Here is a 25,936-nt window from a genome sequence, read left to right as displayed (position 1 = left end):
AGGCCAGAAGTTCAAGGGCCTGAGGACTATGAACCCTAGTGGGCATGGGGCAGGTGTGGATAGGGAAACCGGTCTGTTTGGGCTGGCAGCTGAGGATGGAGGCCTGGCCCAGTTCTGATCCCAGGCCACAGGCCAGCCCTGCATCTAGCAGGCCATGGGGAAGGCCCAGGGTCCTATAGGGAGACCTTAATTAGCTCCCAGCTCCTTGGTCAGGGATAAGCTTTGCAGCTTGTCATTTCCTTGGCCGCCCCTCAGAGCATCTAGAGCAGAAGTGTGTGACCTGGGTGACAGCTTATTAATTTCACTGCACTGAGGAGGCTCCTGGGGCTGGGGCTCCCCCACCAGGCCTTGTCATCGCCCAGAGCCCCAGCCAGCATGAATCTCATCACCAGGGCCCAGGGGTCAATGGCATTTCTGGGGAGGAGGGAGAAGGGGCTGGAGGTGGGAGGCTTGGGGTGGAAGGCAGTAGCCTCTAGCCTGCTCACTGTGGGAATAAAGGAGACACCTCCCCTGGCCACAGCTCCCTAGGGAGACCCTCCACTCTGGAGACCTGGTCCCCAGCTCCAGGCTGCTAAACTCTGACCCTATGTGGTACTGCCTGCCCACTCCAGGATGGCTATCCTCGGTTACAAGCGGCCCCTGGAGTTGCAGGACCTCTGGTCCCTGAACAAGGAGGACCGCTCCCAGATGGTGGTGCAGAGGCTGCTGGGGGAGTGGAAGAAGCAGCAAGAGAAGGCAGTGCGGTGAGGCCCCCCTGCCCCGGTCCCTGTGCCCGTTCACACAGGCCAGGTCTCCTGCAGTCAAGGCCGGCAGACCTGGGAGAGCACATGGCTAGGGGTGGGGAGAAGAGCAGGTGCAGGTGGTGCTGGGTGGGAAGCTTAGGCCTGGGTGGGGCCAGCTCTCCCAGCTCTGCTGATGCTGGAGAATGGCTGACACCTCTGTAGCACTCACTCTGTCCCAGGCACAGTCCTGAGCATGCAGACTAACTCAGTTAACCTCTGGCAGCCCTACAGTGTAGGTTCTGTTGTCTTCATATTACTCATGAGGACACTGAGGCACAGAGGTTTGATGATACACCCATGGTCCCCTAGTTGGTGGTGGCAAAGCCAGAATCCTCACTCAGCTGACTGGCCCCACTGCACTGTCCTACCTGACATGAAGGGTAGATTCCAGGGACTTCCTTCAGGAGCGGAAGGGGTGGGGGGAGGGCCAGCCTCACCCCCCAACCCCCAATCCTGTCTCTTCCTGTCTGGAAGCAGGGGCTGGAGGAGATGACCCTCTGGCAGAGGGGCCTTCCCACTGGCAGCCTCCTGTCCAGGACCCAGAAGCCCATCTCTGGCCGACCACCCAGCCAAGAGAACGGAGGCTCTGAGTCCGCTTTCCCCATCCATTTCCCACCCCAGGACCGAATAACTCGCAACCTGGGGCCCAGACATCCCGTGCTAGTCCAGCCCCAGCCCCTGATGGCCAACCGGCTGTGGAGGAGCCAGGGACTTGGGCTTGGTCAAGGAAAACCTAATGGTCCCCAGTCTTCCTACCTTACCACTTCTGTCCCTCCATGCCACCTTCACCCCATCCCCACTGAGCTCCCCTGTGACTAGGCCACTAGCCATTCCTGCCTGTGTCTCTGTTCCCATTAGCATCCTCCCTGGAGCTAGCCCTGGGGAGGCAGGGAGAGGGTCAGAGGCGGGGAGCTGCTGGGTGTATAGTTCTTGGGTGACAGTTAAGACTTGGGGATTCCCGGCTGGAAGGTCGTATCCGTCCCCCTCCAGTTTTGAGAGCCAAGAAGGTAGCTCCCCGCTCCTTCCTGCTCCTTGCCAGCCCTGGTGCCCTTGACTTCACAGGGCCGACGTGCCCATTCCTACCCACCACTCCTTCCTCCCCGCAGACACCAGGCTGCAGAGGCTGCTGGGAAGAGACAGTCCAGCGAGGGTGAGGTGCTGCTCGGGGGCCAGCACCAGGCCCGGGAGCCTTCCTTCCTGCGGGCCCTGCTGGCCACCTTCAGCTCCAGCTTCCTCCTCAGCATGTGCTTCAAGCTGATCCAGGACCTGCTGTCCTTTGTCAACCCACAGCTGCTCAGGTCCTCCACGCAGCCCTTCCTGGGGCAGGGGGCCAGCTGGCTGGCCTTGGGGACAACATGTAGGGGAAAAAGCCTCAGATCAGGAACCGAAGTGGTTATCTCCACTTTCAGTGTGACCAGCGGCAAGTGGCAGAGTCTCTGCCGCTCAGGTTCCCAGTTCATATCCGACTTCCATTTGCTGGGTACTCGTGCCGGGAGCCTGGTGTACATGTTAGCGAATGTTCTCTCTTTAAATCCTCCCAACAGTCCTGCAGAGAGGTGCCCCTATTCCCGTTTTACAAGTAAGGAAGCTGAAAAATGAAAAACAACAACCAAAAAATGAGGAGATAGGAACTCAGAGAGGTGAAGTGACTTGGCGAAGGGCACACAGCTGGTGAAGATGGATTTGAGTCCAGCGCTCTGAACTCCAGCGATGGTGCTTTTCCCAGATGACAGGCTCCATGAGTGACGTAGACTAGGAGGAGCTCTCAAATGAGGGGATGGGAAGGAAGCCTAGCAGCTGAGCCCTCCAAGCCCCTGCCCCTCCATTCATGCATCATGCATTCACTCATTCAATGAACATTTATTGAGCCCCTAGGTTCCCAGAACGGTGCCAGACACTAGGAATACAGAGATAAACAAGATATGGTCTTAAAGTCTCATGGGAGAAACCAATGTGTGAATCTTAGCGTACACTGAGGGCAGAGGTGTACTTCGGTGTCTGGAAAAGCCCAGGAGGAACAAGGAAGCCAGCCTGGGAAGGAGCAGGGTACACCTGTCAGCCAGGGAGGATAGCGAGTTTGGAAGGACAGCCATTTAGCCAACTCAGTGAGGAAGGAGGGGAGGGTGCAGCTCAGGCAAAGTCACAAAGGCCTGAGACAGCATGACTCAGGAATTCCAGGTCCTTCTGAGTGCTGGAGGGAGGGTGACCAGAGGGAGGGGCAGAACAACAAAGGGAGAGAGGGAGAGCCAAAGAAATCCTTGAAAGATTTGAAGTCAAAGAGGGGCATCTTTTTTGCATTTCGGAAAGACCTGCCAGTATTGCTGGGGATGTAGGGTAGGGCGGTCAATGGAAGTGGGCCAACCAGGTCAGAGGAAAGTCCAGGCCAGTAACGAGATAAGATTCTGGAACTATTCTCTGGAAATGGGTGTTTGTGCCAAGGAAAGGGAGGGGCAAATGTGACCTGGGCTCTGGGCTGGGTGACTGGAGGATGAGGAACTCAGCAGGAAGAGAGACCGGGCACCCAACATGGTGGTGAGTTCCAACTAGGCCCTGTTGGGCCGGAGGTGCTGGTGGGGCCCACCAAGGGGAAATTCCCAGCTAGCTGGGGATCGCGTTTTCAGAGCCACTGGGTGGAAGCCCAGTGTCCCACATCTGTGGCTAACCTTGCCCAGAGAGCCCATGCAGACGCCTCAGACAGAGCCCCCAGGGAACTCTGACAGATATGGGGTGAGCAGAAGGCTTGCTTGGAGGGACCAGAGTGGGGAAAAGAACCCAGATCGTGCAGCAGGCCACAGAGAAGTCTTCTGGGGACAGGCGTGGCCTCCATTGAAGCAAGTTGGCCAGTAAAATAGTCTGAGAAAGGCAACATGGAGTTCCTTGGTGACTTTGTCAAGAGCAGAGGCTGAGGCAGAGGGGAGGGGCCTGAGAGCAGGGCACCCGCACTGCAGATGGGGTCAGTGAAGATCTAGAAACTTCTTGTAAAAAAAAAGATTTTTAGTTTCAAAGTACCAAAAACTGGGTGGCCAAAACAGCAGAAATGATTCTTTCACAGTCTAGAGGCCAGAAATTAAGGTGTCTCGGGGGGATGGTTCCTTCCAGAGGCTCTGAGTGAGAGTCTGTTCCTTGCCTCCTTAGCTTCTGGTTGCTGGCATTCCTAAGCTTGTAGACTTGTCATGCCAATCTCTGCCTCTGTCTTTGCATGGCATCCTCCTGTGTGTCTGTCTGCACCTGCATCTCTGTGTGCAACCCCCCCTTTCTTTTCTCTTATAAAGACACCAGTCACTGGATTAGGGGCCGTCCTTCCAATATGACCTTATCTTACTTTGATTACATCTGCAAAGACTCTGTTTCCAAATAAAGTCACATTTACAGGTACCAGGGGTTAGGACTTGAATATATCTTTCTGGGGGTGGGGGGATACACCCAACCCACCACAGAAGAGGTCTGGCCATGACCATAGAGGTAGCTCAATGGGGTCAAGGGGAGATGTGTCCTAATGTGGAAGAGACGGTCATGTCTGCAGGCCAAGGTGCAGAGCTGCCAGTGGAGATGGAGACACTGGAGATGAGGAGGAGTGGGGCCAATGGTGGAGCGTGTTCCTGAGGAGGCAGGTGGGAGCCAGGGTTCAGGGGGGCAGGATCCAGCGTGGCGAGGTGGAGGGGCCCCTCCTCTCCTGAGGCAGGGCGGAAGGAGGAGAGCAAGTGTCTGCAGGGAGTTTTCAGTGGGAAGACTGAAGTGTGTAGCTGCTGAGATGGGTAGTAAGGATGAGTCAGATGGGAAGCGGTCAAGAGGACTGTGGGAAAGGACGTGGGTCAGGGACCCTGAGAGGGTCACAGGGCAGCACCAGAGTCTGCTGATGTTGAAGAGGGTGGATCTGAGGAACAAGAGTCTGTGTGGTCATGCAGTGGACTTTAGAGCCCTCAGAAGCCCAAGAGGAAATGCAGGAAGGTCTAATCAATAGACGCGTGGCATTTCTTCCTGCCACATCATCCAAGGAGGCAAGGAAGGCAGGCCAGTGAAGCTGGTGGCACGGTAGATAGGGAAAAAGTGGAAAAAAGTGATAGGCAGGGGGCACAGTAGATGGGAAAGGAGGTGGAGATAGGAGGGAGCAAAGATGGAGGGGCATGGTCTAGAGGCAGCTCTGGCCTGAGCTCCCTGGTCTGGGTGGGAGGTTTCAGAGGCAGGGGTAGGGTGGAGGCTGAGGGGAAAGGGTCTGGCAGCCGTAGAGGGAGCAGCCTAGGGGAGCACTCCCCACCCTCATGCCTCTTTCCTATCCGTGCAGCATCCTCATCAGATTTATTTCAAACCCCATGGCCCCCACCTGGTGGGGCTTCCTGGTGGCCGGGCTGATGTTCGTGTGCTCCGTGATGCAGACTCTGATCCTACACCAGTATTTTCACTGCATCTTTGTGATGGGATTGAGGTTTCGCACGGGGATCATAGGTGTCATCTATAGAAAGGTCAGCTGGAGCAGGGCCCTGGGGCGCTGGGGAGGCCATCCCTGGGGGGCTTTGGAGAGACTCACAGGCCAAGTCCATCACCCTGCTGTCCACCTTCAGGCTCTGGTCATCACCAATTCAGTCAAACGTGAGTCCACTGTGGGAGAAATTGTCAACCTTATGTCAGTGGACGCCCAGCGCTTCATGGATGTTGTCCCTTTCCTCAACCTGCTGTGGTCAGCACCCCTGCAGATCATCCTGGCAATGTACTTCCTCTGGCAGGTGACTCTTAAACCCTGACCCCTGCTCCTTTCCTCTGACCTTGACCTTCCTTCAGATGGAACAGGAAAGGGTTAAATATTCTGGGTCAGCAGAGGGACTGCATAATGGACAAAAGAGATTTTGTAGATACTGGGGGTCGGGGGGCAGGACTGCGAGGGTGCTGGTGACTGCAATCAAGTCTTTCCAGCTGGTGTGATTATCCTTCTTACAGAACCCAGGGGAGGGAAGAGGGCCTTGAAGGCAAGGGGAGTGTGACTGGCCGCCATTGTCTGTCTGTCTGTATTTGCCTTCCTGTGTGTCTGGACACCCTTGTATGTCTGCCTGTTTGTGGCTATCTGTTGTCATTATCTGATGGGTGGCTGTTTCTGCAGATGTTTTCATCGTTTTGGCTTTATCTGTATGTCTGTTTCTCGCTAACTGTTTGGCTGACCACCATCTTTTGCTTCCTGTCTATCTGCACATTTCAGGTCAATAGGCCTCTGTCTGTTAGGTTCTGTCTATATACTTTGGTTATCTGTCTGTTTATCTAATCTACCCACCATGCCTCCTCAGAACCTGGGTCCCTCCGTCCTGGCGGGAATCGCTCTCATGATCTTGCTGATGCCGCTCAATGGAGCCGTGGCCATGAAGATGCGAGCGTTCCAGGTGGGTGCTAGCAACCACACCGCTCCCGCCTGGAGGAGGCCAGGTGCCTCGAGAAGGGCAGTTACTAGCCTGGGGCTTCTCAACTACCTTGCTTATTCAGTACAGTTGGCTATAAGCCACTTTGACAAATCTTAGCTCACTGTGTCCTCAACCCTGAGAGGATTTTTGAAATATTCTCATTTTGGAGCCAAGTCCCAGAGAGACTACAGCAATCCAGAATCAGACAGAGCTAGGATTCAAACTGGCATCTTCTGGTATAATGAGAGTTCCCCCCAACACACACACACATTGTGCTGAGTGTAAATAGCCAGTCATTCAGTCCTTCATTTGCAGTACTGACGTCTACCCTAGCTTCCCACTGTGCGTGGAATAGATGACAAACTCCCTACAACCACCCACCAGACCCCTGCTCACCTTTCAATCCTTCACCACCTAGGATACGGCCAAGTTTCTGCCAGGATGGCCTTTCTTTTCTCCAAATCATGAAGCTCTGCCCACCTCTGGGCTCCCACACAAACTGTTCCCTGGAATGCACTCCACCCTTCCTTGCTGGCTCAGTTCCCTCCCTCCCCTCACCTCCCAGCATAAATTCTGATTTCCCAGCCTGCACCCCATTATTCTCTCACAAATGCCTCATAATTTATTAAGCATTTATTCAGGTGACTATTTGCTTCCTGACTGCCTCCCCCATCAGACTGTCAGCCTCATGACAGCCAGGGCCTTGTCTGAGTGGGTCATCATTATTGGCCCTACGTCTGGCACATGACCTGGCACATAGTAGGCACTCAGTAGACTGGGATTGAATGAATAAATTGATTTGGCATGCCACACGCTGGGTTAGGATGAGGGGAAGAGAAGTAAGGGATCTGTATCCTCAGGCTCAAGTCTAAATGAGGCAGGATACATGCACTGGGACCCTTATGGGAAGGTACTTTAGAAACCCAGGGAAGAGGCAGAGGATGCTGCCTGAGAGGGTCAGTGAGAGGGCACTGAGGCTGGAGCTGGACTCTGTCCAGCAGAGAAGAGGAGGGACTGGGCTGGGCAGTCCAGGCTGGGCTACAGCACAGGCCAGCAGGGAGTGCAGAAGGAGAGTGGTGAGCAGTCTGGCTATACGGTGCATGAGCCCCAGTGGGTAGAGGTCTGGGGAGGGGCATGGGGTGTGCACTTTTCATGCTCTCTGTAGGTGGAGCAAATGAAGTTCAAGGACTCACGCATCAAGCTGATGAGCGAGATCCTGGGTGGCATCAAGGTGCTGAAGCTGTATGCCTGGGAGCCTAGCTTCTTGGAGCAGGTGGAGGGCATCCGGCAGGACGAGCTCCGGCTGATGCGCCGGTCTGCCTTCCTCCACGCCACGTCCACCTTCATCTGGATCTGCACCCCCTTCCTGGTGAGGCTCCCCAGCCTGGGCTGGCCTCCCACCTCCCACCTGGCCAGCCTGGGCCTCTGGACCCAGCAGACTCCACCCTGACACCCACCCCCACCACTGCCCAGGTGACCCTAATCACCCTCGGGGTGTACGTGTCTGTGGACCAGAACAACGTGCTGGATGCTGAGAAGGCCTTTGTGTCCGTGTCCCTGTTCAATATCTTAAAGATTCCCCTCAACATGCTGCCCCAGTTAATCAGCAACCTGGCCCAGGTAATGCAGGGTTGGACTGGGGGTTCCGCTGGTGTTAGGGCAGGTGTTGGGGTCACTTAGAGTCCAGGGACAATCAGGGAGAGGTACTGGAATCAGGGGAGGGCCATTTGGCGTTATGATGAATTGTTCCAAGTTGAATGAGGTTATTAGAGTCAGGGGTCATTTCGAGTCAGAGGAAGTAAAGTTGGGGCCCTGGAAGCCCCAGTTCTGGAGACAGATTCCTCTAACCAGGCTGGACCCGATCTTTGGCAGTGGGAGCCAGCCAAGACTCAGTCATGAGAGGGGCCTTAGCACCAGCATCTGAGCCATTAGGAGGCCAGGCCTCACACAGGACTTCGGGGGCCCAGTAAGAGTAGGAGGGGGTGGGGGTGGGAAATGCACAGATGCCAGGGCGGACTCCCATCCTTCTGCAGATCAGTGTGTCTCTGAAACGGATCCAGCATTTCCTGAGCCAAGATGAACTTGACCCCCAGTGTGTGGAAAGAAAGATCATCACCCCAGGTCCAGACAGCCTCTACCTGGGCTGTCTTTGCCCCAGCCCTTTTTCCAGAAAACCCTTTGTTCTAAGATTTAACTTTTCTCTTATGACCCCTTTTTCTTCATCCTCTTCTCACATCTGCCCTCACTCTCTGCTCATCTTCCTCATCTTCTGACTCTCTGCTGTCCTCTCTGTCGTCCCTCCTCCAGGCCTCCGCTGTTGCCTGCCTTCCTTCCTTCCTTCCTTCCTTACTTCCTTCCTTCCTTTCTTCCTTCCTTCCCTAGGGCTCCCCCTGCTCCTGCCCCAGGACTTCCTGCCCCTTCCTCCTCACTACCCCCCAAGCTTTCCTGTACTCTCCCCTTGGCCCCTTCCCCTAAGGCTCCCCACACTTCTCTCCTACCCAGGGATGCTCTCCCCCTTGCCCTGGGCCCCCTGACCCTGTACACCTTGGTCCTCCCAGGCTATGCTGTCACCATACACAATGGCACCTTCACCTGGGCCCGGGACCTGCCCCCCAGCCTGCACAGGTATCAGCTTCTCCTTCCCTTCTCAGCTGCCTAAAGTGGGCCAAAGGTCACAGCAATAGCAGAACCCACCCCTCCACTCTCCCCTTACAGCCCTTGGCCTGGAAAGCAGGAAGAGCCTCAGCTTGCCAGGGTGGCATCTGAAAAGGAGGAGGGCTTGTGTCTCTGGGTGGAAAGTTGGGGACCAAAACCCTGATTCCCACTCTGACTGGGCTACTGGTCTCCTTGCCCCCAGCCTAGACATCCAGGTGCCAAAAGGGGCACTAGTGGCTGTGGTGGGGCCTGTGGGCTGTGGGAAGTCCTCCCTGGTGTCTGCCCTGCTGGGAGAGATGGAGAAGCTGGAGGGCAAAGTGTACATGAAGGTGAGAGGGGTAGGGACTCCTGGGAAGGGACGCTTGGCCAGGCCTTGGGCAAACCTCAAGGTAAATGTCTCCTTTGGCCAGGGCTCCGTGGCCTATGTGCCCCAGCAGGCGTGGATCCAGAATTGCACTCTTCAGGAAAATGTGCTGTTTGGTCAAGCCCTAGACCCCAAGCGGTACCATCGGGCCCTGGAGGCCTGCGCCCTGCTAGCCGACCTGGAGGTGCTGCCTGGTGGGGACCAGACAGAGATTGGAGAGAAGGTACAGGCTCCTTTCTCATTATCTGGGGAGTTAGTGTATACAACTGTCCACCTCACCCCAGCTCAGGTCCATATATGAATTCATTCATTGATTCATTCATTCATGTAATATCATGCCCACCTCTGTGCTAGGTACTGGCAAAACAGGTCTATTACTGGAGGAGGCTGACTTGTGAACAGGTAGGGGCCGTGGAATGCCTTGGGGGCCAGGTTGAAGGCCTGTGTAGGGTACAGGGGGGACAACGAAAGGAAGAGTCCACATAAGGAAAAGCATCATTTTTGGGCTGAATCTTAACAGCTAAGGAAGAAGCGCTCATCATTATCCATCCATTCATCAGATTTTATTACACACCTACTATGTGCCAGGCAATATTATACAGTAGTAAATACACCACACTAAAATCTCTGCCTTCATATAGCTTACATTCTAGTTGGGGAAAGAGATGATAGCAAGATAAATTAGTAAAATATATAATATATGAGATAAATGCTAAGGGGGAAAGAATGAAACAGGGAAGGGATATAGGAACATGTGCAGGGTTATATTTTTAGGGTGCTCTGGGAAAGCTTCACTGAGAATTAGAGATCTGAACAAAGTAAGGGAGTGGTCCATATCTGAGGATGTGGAGCCTTGTCTCGGGGAAGGGCATTTGAAGCAGAGAGGGCAGGATGTGCAAAGGCCCTGAGGAAGGAGTGTGATGGGGCATTCATGGACTAGCAAGAAGAGCAGTGTGGCTGGAGTGGAATGAGCAGGAGTGAGGAGAAGGAGATGAGGTCAGTGAGGTTTCCATGCAGCCAAGTCATGTAGGGCCTTGCAGGCCACTGTAAGGACTGTGGCTTTTACCAACAGTAATGGAAAGCCTTTGAAGGTATGAGCCCAGGAATGGTGGGTGGCCTGGCATTCTGGTACAATTTGGTGTGACTGCAGGTTAGGAAGGGGTGGGGTAAGGCAGAGCCTTGAAGACTTTAATTAAGGTTTTGGTCTTTACCCTAAAACCTATGGGACACCAGTGAAAGTTTTTGTTTTTTTAATTAATTTATTAATTTTTAATTTTGCAAAATATACACAGCAGAAATCTTAACCATTGTAAAGTATATAGGTCCATGGTGTTAATTACATGTACCTTATCGTACAATCTCCAGAGCTCTTTTTATCTTGCAAAACTAAATCCCTATGCCCATTAAACAACTCCCCAATCCGTGCTCCCTGCAGTCCCTGGCAACCACCATTCTACTTCATGTCTCTATGAGTTTGACTATCCAGGTACTTCATATGAAGGGAACCACACAGTATCTGGGTTGGTTTCTTCTGTGTGAGTGGTTATTTCACTTAGTGTAATATCCTCAAGATTCATCCACGTTGTAGCAGATGTCAGAATTTCTTTCCTTTTTATGGCTGAATAATACTGCATTGTATGTATATACCACATTTTGTTTACCCATTCACCAGTCAGTGGACTCGTGGGTTGCTTTCACCTTTTAGCTACTGTGAATAATGCTGCTATGAACATGGGTGTACAAAGATCTCTTCCAGACCTTACTTTTAATTCTTTTGATATATACCCACAAGTGGAATTGTTAAATCATATGATTCTTTTTTTTTTTTTCGAGGAACTGCCATACTGTTTTCCATAATGGCCGCACCATTTTACATTCCCACCAAAAGTGCACAAGGGTTCCAACTTCTACACATCCTGGATAACACTTCTTCTTTTCTGGGGTGATTGTTTGGTTTTTGTTTTGTTTTGTTTTTTTTGATAATAGCCATTCTAATTGGTGTGAGGTGGTATTTCATTGAGATTTTGATTTGCATTTCCCTATGATTAGTGATGTTGAGCATCTTTTCATGTGCTTGTTGGCAATTTGTGTGTCTTGTTTTTTTTTTTTTTTTTTTTGAGAAATGTCATTCAAGTCCTTTGGCCACATTTAATCAAGTTAGTTTTTGTTGTTGTTGATGATGAGTTATAGGAGTTCTTTATGTATACTGGATATTAATCCCCTATCAGATATATGAGTTGCAAATATTTTCTCCTAGTCTGAAGGTTGCCTTTTTACTTTACTGATTGTGTCCTTTGATGCACAGAAGTTTTAAATTTTGATGTGATGCAGTTTATCTAGTTTTACTTTTGTTGTCTGTGCTTTTGGTGTCAGATCCAAAAAATCATTGTCAAGTCCAATGTCATGAAACTTTTCCCCTATGTTTTCTTCTAAGAGTTTTATAGTTTCAGCTCCTTTTTTTTATACTAAAGATTTCAGTGTGTATTCCCTCAAAACAAAGACATCCTCTTGCATAACTATAGCTGAGTTATCAAAATCAAGTATAATATAGTATTATTATGTAATTCACTATCTGTATTCAAATGTTATCATTTGTCCCAGTAATGCCTTTTTTAGCTGTTTTCTTTCCCATCTAGGATTCAATCCAGGATCATGATTTGCATTTAGTGGTCATGTCTCTTTATTCTCTGTCAATCTGGATAATTCCTCTGTCTTTGTCTTTTAGACTATCAGTACTTTTGAAGAGTACAGGCCAGTTATTTTGTAGAATTTCTCAGTCCGAACATGATTACATTCAGAGTACATGGGGTTTTTTGGAAATAACAAAGAAGTAACATTGTATCTTTCTTGGTACATTATATCAGGAGGCACATGATGTCAGTTCTTGCCTTATTGACAACGTTAACTTTGATCTCTTGACTGAGGTGGTATCTTTCATTGATGATTTAATTTCATAACTTTCATTGATGACTTCTGCCTGAGTCAGTGTTTTCTATGATGTTGGCCAAATGGTGATTTTTGACTCCATTCCTTCTGTAGTTGTTAGTTGGCATTCTACTCTAAGAGCTTTCATTTCCTTCCCCTTTATACTTATTCATTAATTTCTTCATATCACTATGGGCACATGGATTCTTATTTGATTCAATGAGTTATAACCCATTGCATCACTTTTTATCTTGATGTTCAACTTGACAGTGAAGAGCTTTAAGCAGGGACAGGAATTGCATTTTGAAAGCTTCCCTGGCTGCAGTGTGGAGGGGCCCAAAAGCACAGGAACCAGGCAGAGGAGGCTCTCATGTGGTCTGGGGGAAGTGAAGAGGGCCTGAGCCTGGCAGTGGAGACAGGAAACTTTTAAGTAGGAGTCTGAGATTATAGGAACCCAGAGCAGACCTCCGCATCTACAACACAGCTCCTCCTTCCCATCTCTCCTGGACCCACACCGACCTCTCACACACAAACTTAATTTAGTGCCCAGCACACAGTAGCACTGAATAAAGATTGGTTGGTTGAATACAGGCTTGTTCACCTGTTTCAGTCACTACAGCTGCCAAGTCTACTCCTTGGCAACTCCAGCTCCCACCCAACATGTACTCTCCCCAGGGGTCCGTTTCTCAGAGTATCCCCGAAAAGCTGAGCGTGCTCCAGAGGGAATGGGAAAAGCTGGTGGTAGGAAAGCAAGCTATACCTCTGGGTATACCCTTTGGGCCCAGCCCTGCTATGTGCCTCAGTTTCTCCATAATGGGTTTAAAGAATGACCTTACCTCCCCTCTGGTACCGGGATGATCTCAGGGTTGAAGAATCCTGGGGTTAATGGTGGGTTTCCATCCTTGCTTCCGCCCTTAATACTTCAGGACCTTGGACAAAGCCATCAACATCTTGGGCTGTAATTTCTTCATCTAGAAAGTGGAGCTAATTATACCTCCCTAGAAGGACTGACATAGGACCAAATGGGATAATTGTTATGAAAGTCATCTGCAAACTGTATGGGTTATGGGAGACTAAAAGGTCCATTAAGTACCTCCTGGGGGTTTCCAGGTTCCCAGCTTATGAAGGTAGCAGGCAGAGAAATCAGCTGGGCAAGGAGCAGGATGTCCTCACCTGCCCTGGGGGGACTCTGAGAAACACATCCCTTCCTCCATGGCCTTGGAGCTTCCCAGGAACAGGACCAGGCATACATATGAATTGTGAATCTAGAGGTCTGCCTTGCTGAAAGACAGTAGACAAGGCTCTTGTCCGCCTTGTGATGGGCTGACTCCCTTCCACCCAATATATACCTCCCACCTCCCTCCTCCATCTAGGGCATTAACCTGTCTGGTGGCCAGCGTCAGCGGGTCAGTCTGGCCCGAGCTGTTTACAGTAATGCCGATATTTTTTTGCTGGATGACCCACTGTCAGCTGTGGACTCCCATGTGGCCAAGCATATCTTTGATCAAGTCATTGGGCCAGAAGGTGTGCTGGCAGGAAAGGTGAGGCCTCCCAGAGGCTAAGGGACTAAGGTGAGATCTAGGGCCATAGGAGAGGACAGGTGGGAGGCTAAGGGGTTTGGTGAGATTTGGAGGTATGGAGGGCCTGAAGAGCAGCAGCATGGGCTGGGCTTCCGGGGAAACCTGGGGTGGGGGCTTGCCCCTCAGGCACTGAGCTGGCTGCAGCGAGCATGGGGAGAGTCCCTGCTGTGCTTGCTTGTGCCCCCTGGCACATGGGCACCCCACACTCGCTCTGTGGCCCTGTACTGCCTGGGGTGTGGGCTGAGGGCAGTGGGTGTGATAGCCTTGCTGCCTTCTCCCCAGACCCGAGTGCTAGTGACACACGGCATCAGCTTCCTGCCCCAGACAGACTTTGTCATAGTGCTCGCTGACGGACAGGTGTCTGAAGTGGGCACCTACTCAGCCTTGCTGCAGCGCAGTGGCTCCTTTGCCAACTTCCTCCGCAACTATGCACCTGATGAGGACGAGGAACACCTGGAGGCTGACAGCAGGACCGGTATCTGCCATTCCTGGCCCTCCTATCCCCACGCCCTCCCAGCGTCTCCCCCGTGCTGGAGGCTCTGAGTGATTCTGGGTGGGCCTAGTGTTGTACAAGGGAGGTTTTGGGGTTGCACCATCTGTGTGACAGTCAAACATCACCAAAAGGGACAGTGAATTGGATGGAGTCAAGTCTCTCCTCCTCCTCTTCCTCAGTCTTCCCATGTGTCAAAAAGGCCTTAATGCCCAGGCCCAGCTTGTACAGCCAAGCTGTCTCACAGATGAATTGTTCAGTAAATATGCAAGTGCTTGGAAAAGTCATTTATTTATCAACAAATATTTATTGAGCAATTTCTGTGTCCAGGCACTGTTCCAGGCACTGAGACAGCAATGAACAAACAGAAAAATCATGCAGCACTTCAAGAACCCTTTGTTGTCCAGTCCTGGCTCACACACCTTCTCTGGGCTCTCTCGCCTCCTGCTGTCTAAGCAGCTGACATGTCCCGAGCACTTATTAAGGGCTAAGCCCCTCACAAGCACTTGACACACATTCTTTCCTTTAATCCTCACAACGACACTATGAAGTAGGTACTATTATTATCCCCATTTTACATGCCTGCCTAAAGTCACGCAGTGAGGAAGCAGGATTTAAGCTCAGCTAGTCTGACTCTTCAGCCCAGGCTCCTGATCTTTGTGTTTGAATCCCCTTCTACGTAAGCCCCTGATGGGAATCTTTTCTTCCTGTCTAACTCAAGTCTTTCTCACTGCCCTTTTTCTCTCCAACACAAAACTGTTCATTTATTTTTACTGTTGTTCTTGGTGCTCTCTCAGTCCTTGTCGTCTTCTCTCTTGCTTGTCCCCCTTCATTGGCGTGGGATTGGGGAACGCCAGGGGCTTGCAGGGTGAGCTAGCCAACGTCTCTCTTCTTTTTGCCTCCCTGCTGCAGCCTTGGAGGACAAAGAGGATGAGGAGGTGCTGCTGATTGAAGACACGCTCAGCAATCACACAGACCTGTTAGATAATGAGCCAGTTACATATGAGGTCCAGAAGCAGTTTATAAGGTGAGCTCCTGAGAGGTCTCAGCCCCCTGGGAGACGGTGTCAGGGCTCCCAATCCCTGCCAGAGGGGCACAGGTGGGCGTTCTCCCTGACACTCAAACCTCGGGACTCCGGCTGTAGCCTGAACGTCCTCCTGGGGCTCTGTCCTGTGGGTGTGTTGGAGGGCCTAACCAGCTGCCTCCACAGACAGCTGAGTGCCATGTCCTCGGAAGGGGAGGGCCAGGGTCGGCCTGTGCCCCGGAGGCACCTGGGTGCGACAGAAAAGGCAGTGCCAGCAACGGAGGCAAAGGCGAGCCCTGTGCTGATCCAGGAGGAGAAGGCAGAGATGGGCACTGTAAGTAGGGTGGGTGAGGAGGGATGGGGAGGGTGGGCAGGCCCCAGCAGCCCTGGGACTCACGTGAGTCCTACTGCCATGGCCGCACAGGTGAAGCTGAGCGTGTACTGGGATTACATGAAGGCCGTGGGGCTGTGGACCACACTGGTCATCTGTCTGCTGTACGGGGGTCAGAGTGCGTTTGCCATTGGGGCCAACGTGTGGCTCAGTGCCTGGACCGATGAGGCTGCGATGAACGGGCAACAGAACAACACCTCCCAGAGGCTAGGTGTCTATGCCACCTTGGGAATTATGCAAGGTGAGCCTGCAGAGATACCTGGAAAGAGCTCCAATGGCCCTTTCCTTGCCTCTAGGCTTCTGGGTTCCCCAAACCCTGCCTCTGAATCTCCCTCCACCATCACAGCCCCAATGCCTCCCTCACCCACCATAGCAGTCCACCTGCCTGTGGGCGTGTCTAGTTCACTGCTGCTCTTCCCCATCTCGGAACCTGCCCCTGCATGCCCACCACCTGGCCCAGGTGAACGAGAGCCCCTCTGCCTCCTCCAACAGGGCTCCTGGTGATGCTGTCAGCCGTCATGATGGCAGTGGGCGGCGTCCAGGCTGCCCGCTCGCTTCACCAGGCACTGCTGCACAACAAGATGCGATCTCCACAGTCCTTCTTCGATACGACGCCCTCTGGCCGCATCCTCAACCGCTTCTCCAAGGACATCTACGTCATCGATGAGGTTCTGGCTCCCACCATCCTCATGCTGCTGAATTCCTTCTTCAACTCCATCTCCACCCTCGTGGTCATCATGATCAGCACGCCGCTCTTTGCTGTGGTCATCCTGCCTCTGGCTATTATCTACCTCTTTGTGCAGGTGCTTCCTGAGCGGGTGGGCGTGGCTTTTTGTGAGTACAGCTGTCGTGTGGGTGGGGCTCTCCTGTGGGTGACCAGGAGTGGGATGTAGCAAGGTCAGACCCCACAAATCCTCACAGCTGGATTCAGTTCAGTAATCAGTTACTTTACCTCTTTGAAACTCGTTTTCCTCACCTGTGAAATAGAGCGAATCATAGAACCTACCTCATAGGGTTGTTGCTAGGATAAAATGAAATCCCAGTAAATTGTAAGTGGCCCTGGAACTCCTTCCTGCTGGCTGTAGTTTTTCTTTTTTTAATGTTATTTTTATTTTTTAAATTGAAGTACAATTGGTTTACAACATTGTGTTAATTTCTGGTGTACAGCATAGTGATTTAGTTATATATATATGTGTATATATATATATATACACATATATATATATCCTTTTCATATTCTTTTTCATTATAGGCTATTACAAGGTACTGAGTATAGTTCCCTGTGCTCTATAGTAGGACCTTGCTGTTTATCTATTTTATATATAGTAGTGTATAGCTGCAACTCCCAATCCTGCTGGCTATTTTTAATAAAATATTGTTAAAAGTTTGAGGCACATTATCCTTCCCTTCTCTTTAGACATCATACATGTGTATATATGTTTTTAACATAGAAGAGTTGATAACATTCAGATACAGCTGTGAAAGGCATTTGTGTTACTGTGCCCCTGTCCTGCCATTAATCAATCAGTTGATGAAGGTAACTCCCAGGTGGCCAGAAGCTCAGGCCCTATGTGTGAAGACCCATGATCTGGGCTGCTCTCTGGGCTGGGGCAGGGACTCTCAGATACACATCCTCTATGGTTCAGGCCATCTTGGGACCCACAGGGTAGAGGATGGAAGCTGGAGGCAGAAGTGTGCTTTTGTGGGGTCAAACCCGGGGATGGGATGGGGTGAGGAGAGGAGAGGCTCTTTAAGAAAAAGAATACAGTTGGCTTATTTTTGCAAATTTTGCAAAATGTTGACTGTGTAAATAGATTGGTAGGGCCCCTAAGTGGAGATAAGCAGAGTCACTGATTTAGGAGGCAAAGTCAGTGCAGTAATCTGGGCCCCAGTGGTGCAGAGGTGAGGGGTCAAGAGCTGAGAGGTAATCGGGAAAGGCTTCAGGGAGGAAGTGGCCTGGAAGTGAGCAGAGCTGACCAGAGGGAAACGGTAGGATGAGTGTGTGGAGTCATATCTGGACCCTAAGTCATGGGTTCTTCTGGGTCGGGGAAGGGAGCAAGGTTTACAGAAGAGTGAAACTGATGGGAAGTGGGACTGAGTGGGAGTGAGACTGGAGGGGAGTGAGACTGGAGGGGAGTGAGGCTGAGGAGGGAGTGAGGACTGAGGAGGGTAGTGAGGACTGAGGGGGTAGTGAGGCTGAGGGGGAGTGGGACTGGGGGGGAGTGAGACTGAGGGGAAATGGGACTGACTGAGGGGGAGGTGTTTTGTGTCCAGAGGGCATGCAGGACTGAGTTGGGGTTCCACCTGTCCTGACCCCAAGCTCTTTTTCCATTCTGTCAGCGCTTCTATGTGGCCACATCACGGCAACTGAAGCGGCTGGAATCTGTTAGCCGTTCGCCCATTTACTCCCACTTTTCGGAGACCGTGACTGGTACCAGCGTCATTCGGGCCTACTGCCGCAGCCAGGACTTTGAAGCCATCAGTGATGTTAAGGTGGATGCCAACCAGAAGAGCTGCTACCCCTACATCTCCTCCAACAGGTCAGAAGCCCCTCCTGCCCCCATTGTCCCTGCTCCTCCATGAGTTCCCACAGCGTCTCTGTGGGAGAAACCCTGGTATTCTGGGTCTGAGCCCCTCCTTCCCCCTGAACAGAGACAACTGCCCCTTTCCTGCATCTGCCCCATTTCCTCCTTGCCTGATCCCCATAGGTGGCTGGGGATCCGAGTGGAGTTTGTGGGCAACTGTGTTGTGCTCTTTGCTGCACTCTTTGCTGTGATTGGGAGAAGCAACCTGAGCCCAGGACTGGTGGGCCTGTCTGTGTCCTATGCCCTACAGGTACGAAGAGGTCTGGACCCTGGGGGCAGGGCCACCACTGGGGCAGAGGCCACATAGGTGTCACAAGCATCTGAGCTCTCGTCCATTTTGGGGACCAGCCACAGGTTCTGCTTCCCGGAAATGTGAGCTCCAGTCAAGTGTGGAGAGATGCTCTCACCAGCAGGGAGGGGAGATGGTCCTGCAGGGTGCTCAGATCTTTGTGGAGGAAGGAACAAAATGTTGTAAGCTCTCTTGTAAGGCCCAGAGGTCTCTACCTTGGAGTGTTTTAGAAATTATCTTGGAGCTTGGCCCCAAAAGACAAATAGAATAGATCCAGAAGTCAAGCCCTGACAGGGGTCCCGGGGCAGGGAAGTGGAGAGCTCGAACACACCTCATCTCACGTGCCTGCAGAGAAAGTACACAGAGAAGGTGCCTGGAGCCTGGGCTGGAGCTCAGACTGGTCATCCTGATATCAGCCAATATTGTCAAAGGGTTAAATGACTACAAATGTAATTTTTGTGAAGTGGATTGTATTTGCAATGCCTTGAGTGCTCAAATCATGAATGCTTTGGTAAACAAAGGACAATCCAGACAGGTCAGTCTTCTCAAACTTTAACGTGCATATGAATCACCTAGAGATCTTCTTAAAATGAGGATACAGTAGGCCTAGGACAGGGCTCAGGCTTCTCCTCATCTGTTAAGACTCCTTGATCCACAAAGTGTGGCCCAGGCACCAGTTGCATCAACATCATTTGTGAGCTTGTTAGAAATGTAGAGTCTCACGTTTCACTGCAGACCTACTGAATCAGAAGGTACCTTTTGACAAGATTCCCTGAGAAATCTTTCTTATACATGTTAAAGTTTGAGAAACACTGGGCTGAGTGGTCCTTTGTCAAGTCTGCATTGTCACTGCCTGAGGGACAGTTGTGATTAGAGCCCAAGGTGGCACACCTCTGGGTTTGCCCAGGCCCACCTGGGCCATGGATAGGATAGGAGCATAATCAAGGGGTCTGAACTCCTCCCACAGACATTTCAGGGGGAGGGGAGATCACCCTGCTTATGACCCAGTCCCTTTGGCTAGGTGACATTAGCTCTGAACTGGATGATACGGACGATGTCAGATTTGGAGTCTAACGTTGTGGCTGTGGAGAGAGTCAAGGAGTACTCCAAGACAGAGCCGGAGGTGGGTGCTGGGATAAGCCTGGGGCAGGGGGAGTCTGGAATAGTTGGGAGGGGTGCTTGGTGACCCACCATCCCTGCCCAAAGGCCAGCTGTTCAGGTGGCTCTTCATTCATTCACTCATTCATTCATTCAGTCCTTACTGAGCATCACCCAGAGGTCTATTTGAGGAGGTGCAGCGAATTCAGAGTTGAGCAAGACAGCGTCTGCCCTCAAACAGTTCCTGATGTCGTGGGAGACGACAGCTCCCGTGTTCTGAGCCCTCCATGGTCACCGTGCTTGGTCTTCCCTGGGGCCCCCAATCCCGTGACCTGCCTCTGCCCCTCTGTCCATGAGCTCATCTAGCCTGGATTCTACACCCCACCAGTGCCAGTGCTCTCAACACCCTCCCCCTTCTCTCTCTCAGTCACACTCACCCCAGTTGAGCCCATCTGTCTACCTTCTACACGCTGGCACTCGGCCAGTAAACATTGCTGGAGAAAATCACTGATTTTACTGCAGGTTTATAACCATACACCACTGCTGGGTATTCTTACTTTGCTTCTCCAAGAAGCCTGTGTTTCCACTTTCAGTTAGTCCTGTTTTGAACATTCTCTTTCCTTAACCTGCACCCCGCCCTCCGCCCCTTCTCCCTGTGCTGAGCCATCAACTTTCCCAAACACTTCAAGGAAAAAATAGGTTATGAGACATGAACTCCCTCAGCCTTTCTGCCTCCGGACTTTCAAATCTACCTCTGTCCCTTTCATCTTCTTCCTTTCTCTTTTAACAGGAAATATCCCTCCTCGGTTCAAAGTCCACTCCCTCTACTTGTCCGCACGGTCACGCGAGGACTTCACTTCCTCAATTACACCCTCCATCTGCTGCATCATGCGTCTTGCTCCCTCTGTTGGGTGACTCCTGTCCACATGCAAAAACACGCTTTCGGAACTCCCATTCTAGACACACAAACCCACCCTCTCTTTCGCCTGCATCCTATGCCCCCTTTCTCTGCTCTCCTTCGTCGTGGAGCTGGCTTTACAATATGGTCTACACGTGCCCTACCCACGGCCTCATCAGCCTTTAGCTTGTCTGCCTCCTGCAATCTGGTTTCTGGCCCTGTCACTCCGCTGTACCCCCCCACCAATGACCTCCCTGATTCCAGACCTGGGGAGGGTATAGCTTAGCATACATGAGGTCCTGGGTTCAATCTCCAGTACCCCCCAGTACCTCCATTAAAAAAAATGCTAATAAAATAAACTTAATTACCTATCCCCCCCAAAAACAAAACAAAACAAACAAACAAAAAACAAGCACTGATTTCAGCCAGACCTAGGGACACTTTTCTGTTCTCATCAGACAAAATAACCCCTCGCTCCTTCCTATAAAGCGTTCCTCCGTGGCTTCTGTGCCTGAGCGCTTGCCCTGTCAGTCCCTGTTGAGCCCCCACCCCACCTGCTTCTCCCAGCCTGGCCTCTCCTATCCTTGGGACCCCATTTTCCCCAGCCTTCCCCAGGCTTTCCCTATCATCCCCTCACCCCCATTCCCCGGGATCTTCAAATTCTCCCTCTTCGTGTCTAGAATTCCCATTTCCCCTGTCTATATGCACCATCCTGTCTCTACATGCTCAGAAATTCTGTCCCCAACTCTGCCGCCCATTCTTTTGATACCTCCTTACCAGGGCAGTCTACACTGGCTGCTTTGCTTTTGGACTGCTGACAGTCTGACTCCCTAGGCTCGAAGCAAGCCTGGCGACACGGGTGTGTGACCTGCGTGGCTACACAAGTCTCTACTCTTAGAAGGGCCCCTGCTTAGAGGGGCTCATACTTGATTTAATGCTCTGTGGTCACCACCTGAACGTTCCTAAATAATTTTTGAACAAGGGGCTCCACATTTTTTTTTTTTTGCACTGGGCCTCACAAATTATGTAGTCAGTCCTGTCTCAAACCCACCATCATCTTACCCCAGTTTATTTTAACAGCCTTGTAACTAGTCTCCTTACTTCACCTTCCTCTCTCCCTCCCCCTCATAGCAGCTGAAGAGAGCCTTTAAAAACACACCAAATCACGTCATTCCTCTGTGCATGGCCCTACATCTTACTCAGAGGAAAGAAATATAGCCCTTGACATGGCCTGCAAAGCCCTACATGAAGGGGCCATCCGTTATCTGTCTCCTACCTGTTACCTTTGTCATTTGGTCCAGAACACACCTGGAGGTATTTGTACTTGCTGTTCCCGCTACCTGGCATGCCCTTCCCGCTACCTGGCATGCCCTTCCCCCAGGTATCTACTTGGCTTGTTCCCTCACTTCCTTCAGGTTGTTACTTAAATATCACCTCCTCCAGGAAGCCTCCCCTGACCACTCTGTACAGAACAGCAACACCAAGCTCTTCACACTCATCACCATCTGACATCATGTAGATTTGTTGACTGTGTGCCCCCCTAGACTAGAATGTAAGCCTCATTAAGGACAAGGACTTTGTCTTGTTCACATTGAGACCCCACTACCTGTCACAGAGTAGCCACCCAATAATAAAGAATGGTAAAATAATAAAGAATGGGGGCTAGGGCAGATGGGAGGGGCAGCTCAGGGGTGTGGGGCACAGGAGAGTAGGGGAGGGCACAGCTCTGGAGGGGGAGTGACACCAGAGGAATAGTCATTGAACCCCAAGGCTGGGCCACAGCAGCACCTGGGGCTCCCTACCAGGGACCCTGTTGGGTGAAGATGCACGGGCTGGGGGAGAGGAGACAAAGTGGGAGAGGGCGGGGCTGGGGAAGCGATGCCCCTCTGATGCAGAACCTGTCTTCCCCTGGTGGCCAGGCCCCCTGGGTGGTGGAGAGCAGCCGCCCGCCAGCGGACTGGCCATTGCAGGGTGAGGTGGAGTTCCGGAACTACTCTGTGCGCTACCGGCCGGGCCTGGAGCTGGTGCTGAAGGATCTGAGTCTGCGAGTGCGTGGTGGCGAGAAGGTGCGCGTGGAGCGGTTTGTGCCTGGGGAGCGTGGATCTGGGAGACGGCAGGCCCCCAGCCCAGATATCCGCTCAGCCTCTCCGGGGGAGTCCTGGGGATGGCCCCACTGACCCCCTAGCCTCCCGTGACGGCTCCCCACCCCCTCCAGGTGGGGATTGTGGGTCGCACTGGGGCCGGCAAATCGTCCATGACCCTCTGCCTATTCCGCATCCTGGAGGCCGCGGAGGGTGAAATCCGCATCGACGGCCTCAATGTGGCAGACATCGGGCTCCATGACCTGCGTTCTCAGCTGACCATCATCCCCCAGGTAAGAGCCTGGCATGGACTGGCCACTCTTATCAGTGACCCTGGGGGTAGGCCTCACCCCTCTTCTGTAGCTTGATGTTCAAGACTGGGACCTCCTCTGGGAAGCTAGAGAGCAGGGCAGCAGGAGCAGAGCCACACAGTGACCAGCTATCATGGATCTGGAAGGGTCAGATGTACCCTGACCCAGTAAGACCCTGCCCTCTGACCTCCAGGACCAGCAGATGGGGCCAGAACGCCAGGACCCCTCCACTTGCCCCTCCCCCCATGCATTCTATCCTGACCTCCTTGCTTCACAGCTCTGAGTTACATTTCACTTTCCTGGCTCTTCTGGGGTATGTTTTTCTGCCGACTGGACACTTCGAAGTCAGATTAGCAGCTCAGGTTTCTACTTTAGCGGAGGACTTTGTGATTGGCAAAGCTGAGGTTTATCACTTCCCCACAGGCGTTTTTCTATCTCTTTGGCCATTGCCTCCCTCCTGGAGGGCTGGGGACAGATTGGGAATGCCGCCACCTCAATCCCTTTCCTTTTCCCTGGCCTTGGGGCCCATGGCTCCTTCTAGGGCCTGAGTCGCCTCCCTCTGAGGCTTTGCTTTGTCCCCAGGACCCCATCCTGTTCTCAGGGACCCTGCGCATGAACCTGGACCCCTTTGGTAATTACTCGGAGGAAGACATGTGGCGCGCCTTGGAGCTCTCCCACCTGCACACGTTTGTGACCTCTCAGCCGGCAGGCCTGGACTTTCAGTGCTCCGAGGGTGGGGAGAATCTCAGGTAACAGCTGGGAGTAGGGGGTCAGGACCCGCACTCTGCTGCACTAGGGGATCTAGCATCAGATGCCACAAATTCCAGGCCAGCCCCCTCCTGCCCTCCCACTCCCATCTCAGCCAGCGTGAACTCAGGGGGCATTGTTTTGTATTGAGCGTATTCTGTGTGCCAGGCAGTGTGCACTCCCTCACTGACTCCTGTTCACACAAGCCCCAGAGGAGGTCCATGGGCCCACTTCACAGATGAGGAAACTGAGGCAAGGCCAAAGTCACACAGCTGGGAGAAGGCACGCCTGGGATTTGACCCAAGTCTGGGAGATCCCAAAGCCCTTTTCAGTCCTCTTTTGTGAGGTTGTCAGTGCTATGCTTGGCCTGAGGAGGGGGATGTGGACTGAACCTGTGGGGCAGGTAAGAGGAAACCTACAGCGCTTTAGAGAAATCATCTGTATTTTCCGAGGTGGATGCAGTCTTATCTGTGGTTTAGAAGTGGGCAAAGTGAGCTCTCCAGACCTTTCTTTGCTTTCGTATAGTCCCAGATTTTATATCCCCAGTCGTTGGGCTGTGTATCAGGGAAGGCCAGTCACTTCTTACTGAGTCTAAAGGCTTGAGTTACTTATACCTGTGTTAGCTGTGTGATGTGGGGCAAGTTGCTTAACCTCTCTGTGCCTTCTTTTCCTTCCATTCAAATTGGGCATAATGACAGTCTCATACCTTTTAGCACCATGCTGCCCAATAAAAATATAATATGAGCCATACATGTGTAATTAAAATTTTCTAATAGCCACATTAAAAAGGAAATAGAAACAGATGAAGTAAATGTTAGTAGTGTATTTTATTTAGTCCAATAGAGCTAAAATATTATCATTTCAACACGTAATTGATATAAAAGTTATTAGAGATATTTCGCATTTTTTCATGGTAAGTTTGAAATCCCATGGGTATTTTTACATTTACAGTACATCTCAATTCAGACTCACCATATTTCGAGTGGTCAATAGCCACACACAGCCAGTGGCTATCATTTGGACAGAACAGTCCTAGGGTCATTTTGATGAAGTGGAAAGCACTTAGCTTGGGTACACTCCTGAGAAATTTAGCTATTCTTATTATTCTACTCAGTCCATACCCCTGGACTGTCTCCAGACCTCAAAAACAAAAACAAAAACCTGTACATTTGCTCAGCACTTAATAGTGTTCAAGGCACTTTGGCCTCTGCTATCTCCTTTAATCTTTATTGCAGTCCTATGGGCCAAAAATGAGAAATTTTATTATGGGCCAAAGTGTCAAATTATTTGCCCAAAGCTGCTTAGTGAGCAAGGGGTGGGGCGAGGACTCAGGGAAGTGAGGGCTTTTGCCCCAGACCTTCCCTTGCCACATCATAGCTGTCAGTGGGACACCCCCGCCTCCCCAGGCTGTGCTGGGACTGACTGTGTGTTTTACCTGGAGTTTCCTCATGCAACCATGCTGGAGGTAGATTGCGGACAAGCATAGGCTTCCAGACCCTGGGCCTCACAGCTGTTTTTCGGTCCATTCTCCTATCCCTGCTTGCCATCAGCACCTCCCCTAGAGCACCCCCTCCATCCCCACATACCCCAGGACCTGAGACAGAGATCCACTCTCCTTCCTCCCTCACTGAGCTTGTAGCCACTTTAAGTATAACCTGTATCCTGTGCCAGTCCCACCATAAATCAGCCCTGAGTTCTATCTGGTGGCTCATTCTACTGCCAAAACCTTCATTAGTTGCGGGAATGGGCTGGGGAGAGATCCTGGCCTTCACTCCGGCTGTCGTGACTCACCCCTTTGGGAAGGGCTGAGGTATTTGTCCTTGGGTGTGGGGGTGCTGCAGCCTCTGTGGTTGGGAACAGAGCCTCGCTTTGTTCAGTAGCTCTGGCTTCCAAGGTAGGAGGTTGAAGGTATCCATCCTGCCCCTCCTCCACCTCCCCAGTGACCAGACATGGGGAGTCACCCAGGTCCTCCCTATCCCAGTCCCCTTCTTGTTCCCACAGCAGAGCCCTGACCTATATTCCCCATGGGGGTGGAAGATGACTGAATTGTGTGATATTAGGATCAGCAAGATAGCATGATGTGTGTAAATACCCAGGAAGAGTCATTTAAGTATGTTCTTACTAAGGTGTAAATGACTGATAGAGTGAAGCAGAGAAACATGTGGCACTAGTTGAGGAGCAAGGATAGGGGAAGAGAGCACAGAAAGAGGAAGCCAGGGGTGCCAGAGACAGACTGGGGATTTCACAATGTTGTTAAGCACTGGCTCTATCTCCAAGGCCCCTCATTCTTTCTGTGATGTCCAGACCTCAACTGTGTGTTCCAGGAGTACTG

At 51.8% G+C, this 25,936-nt stretch overlaps 1 protein-coding gene across 1 annotated transcript in view; it reads left to right on the top strand.

Annotated features, from left to right (window-relative positions):
- The window catches only part of ABCC3 (ATP binding cassette subfamily C member 3), a 41,817-nt gene that overhangs the window by 12,433 nt on the left and 3,448 nt on the right, over nucleotides 1-25,936 (top strand). The window contains exons 7-29 of the mRNA XM_006176980.3: nucleotides 612-743; nucleotides 1,889-2,080; nucleotides 5,065-5,242; nucleotides 5,342-5,503; nucleotides 6,056-6,148; nucleotides 7,332-7,535; nucleotides 7,640-7,786; nucleotides 8,200-8,287; nucleotides 8,725-8,791; nucleotides 9,024-9,150; nucleotides 9,232-9,408; nucleotides 13,484-13,651; nucleotides 13,973-14,165; nucleotides 15,093-15,207; nucleotides 15,391-15,538; nucleotides 15,629-15,836; nucleotides 16,088-16,398; nucleotides 17,936-18,135; nucleotides 18,304-18,430; nucleotides 19,491-19,592; nucleotides 22,385-22,531; nucleotides 22,681-22,839; nucleotides 23,440-23,606. Of these exons, the coding sequence (XP_006177042.1) occupies nucleotides 612-743; nucleotides 1,889-2,080; nucleotides 5,065-5,242; nucleotides 5,342-5,503; nucleotides 6,056-6,148; nucleotides 7,332-7,535; nucleotides 7,640-7,786; nucleotides 8,200-8,287; nucleotides 8,725-8,791; nucleotides 9,024-9,150; nucleotides 9,232-9,408; nucleotides 13,484-13,651; nucleotides 13,973-14,165; nucleotides 15,093-15,207; nucleotides 15,391-15,538; nucleotides 15,629-15,836; nucleotides 16,088-16,398; nucleotides 17,936-18,135; nucleotides 18,304-18,430; nucleotides 19,491-19,592; nucleotides 22,385-22,531; nucleotides 22,681-22,839; nucleotides 23,440-23,606 (3,612 nt within the window). The remainder of the gene's footprint in view (nucleotides 1-611; nucleotides 744-1,888; nucleotides 2,081-5,064; nucleotides 5,243-5,341; nucleotides 5,504-6,055; nucleotides 6,149-7,331; nucleotides 7,536-7,639; nucleotides 7,787-8,199; nucleotides 8,288-8,724; nucleotides 8,792-9,023; nucleotides 9,151-9,231; nucleotides 9,409-13,483; nucleotides 13,652-13,972; nucleotides 14,166-15,092; nucleotides 15,208-15,390; nucleotides 15,539-15,628; nucleotides 15,837-16,087; nucleotides 16,399-17,935; nucleotides 18,136-18,303; nucleotides 18,431-19,490; nucleotides 19,593-22,384; nucleotides 22,532-22,680; nucleotides 22,840-23,439; nucleotides 23,607-25,936) is intronic.

The sequence above is a fragment of the Camelus ferus genome, chromosome 16 (genome assembly GCF_009834535.1).
Source record: "Camelus ferus isolate YT-003-E chromosome 16, BCGSAC_Cfer_1.0, whole genome shotgun sequence".
Classification (NCBI taxonomy): domain Eukaryota; kingdom Metazoa; phylum Chordata; class Mammalia; order Artiodactyla; family Camelidae; genus Camelus; species Camelus ferus.
This window is presented reverse-complemented; position numbering and strand designations above follow the sequence as displayed.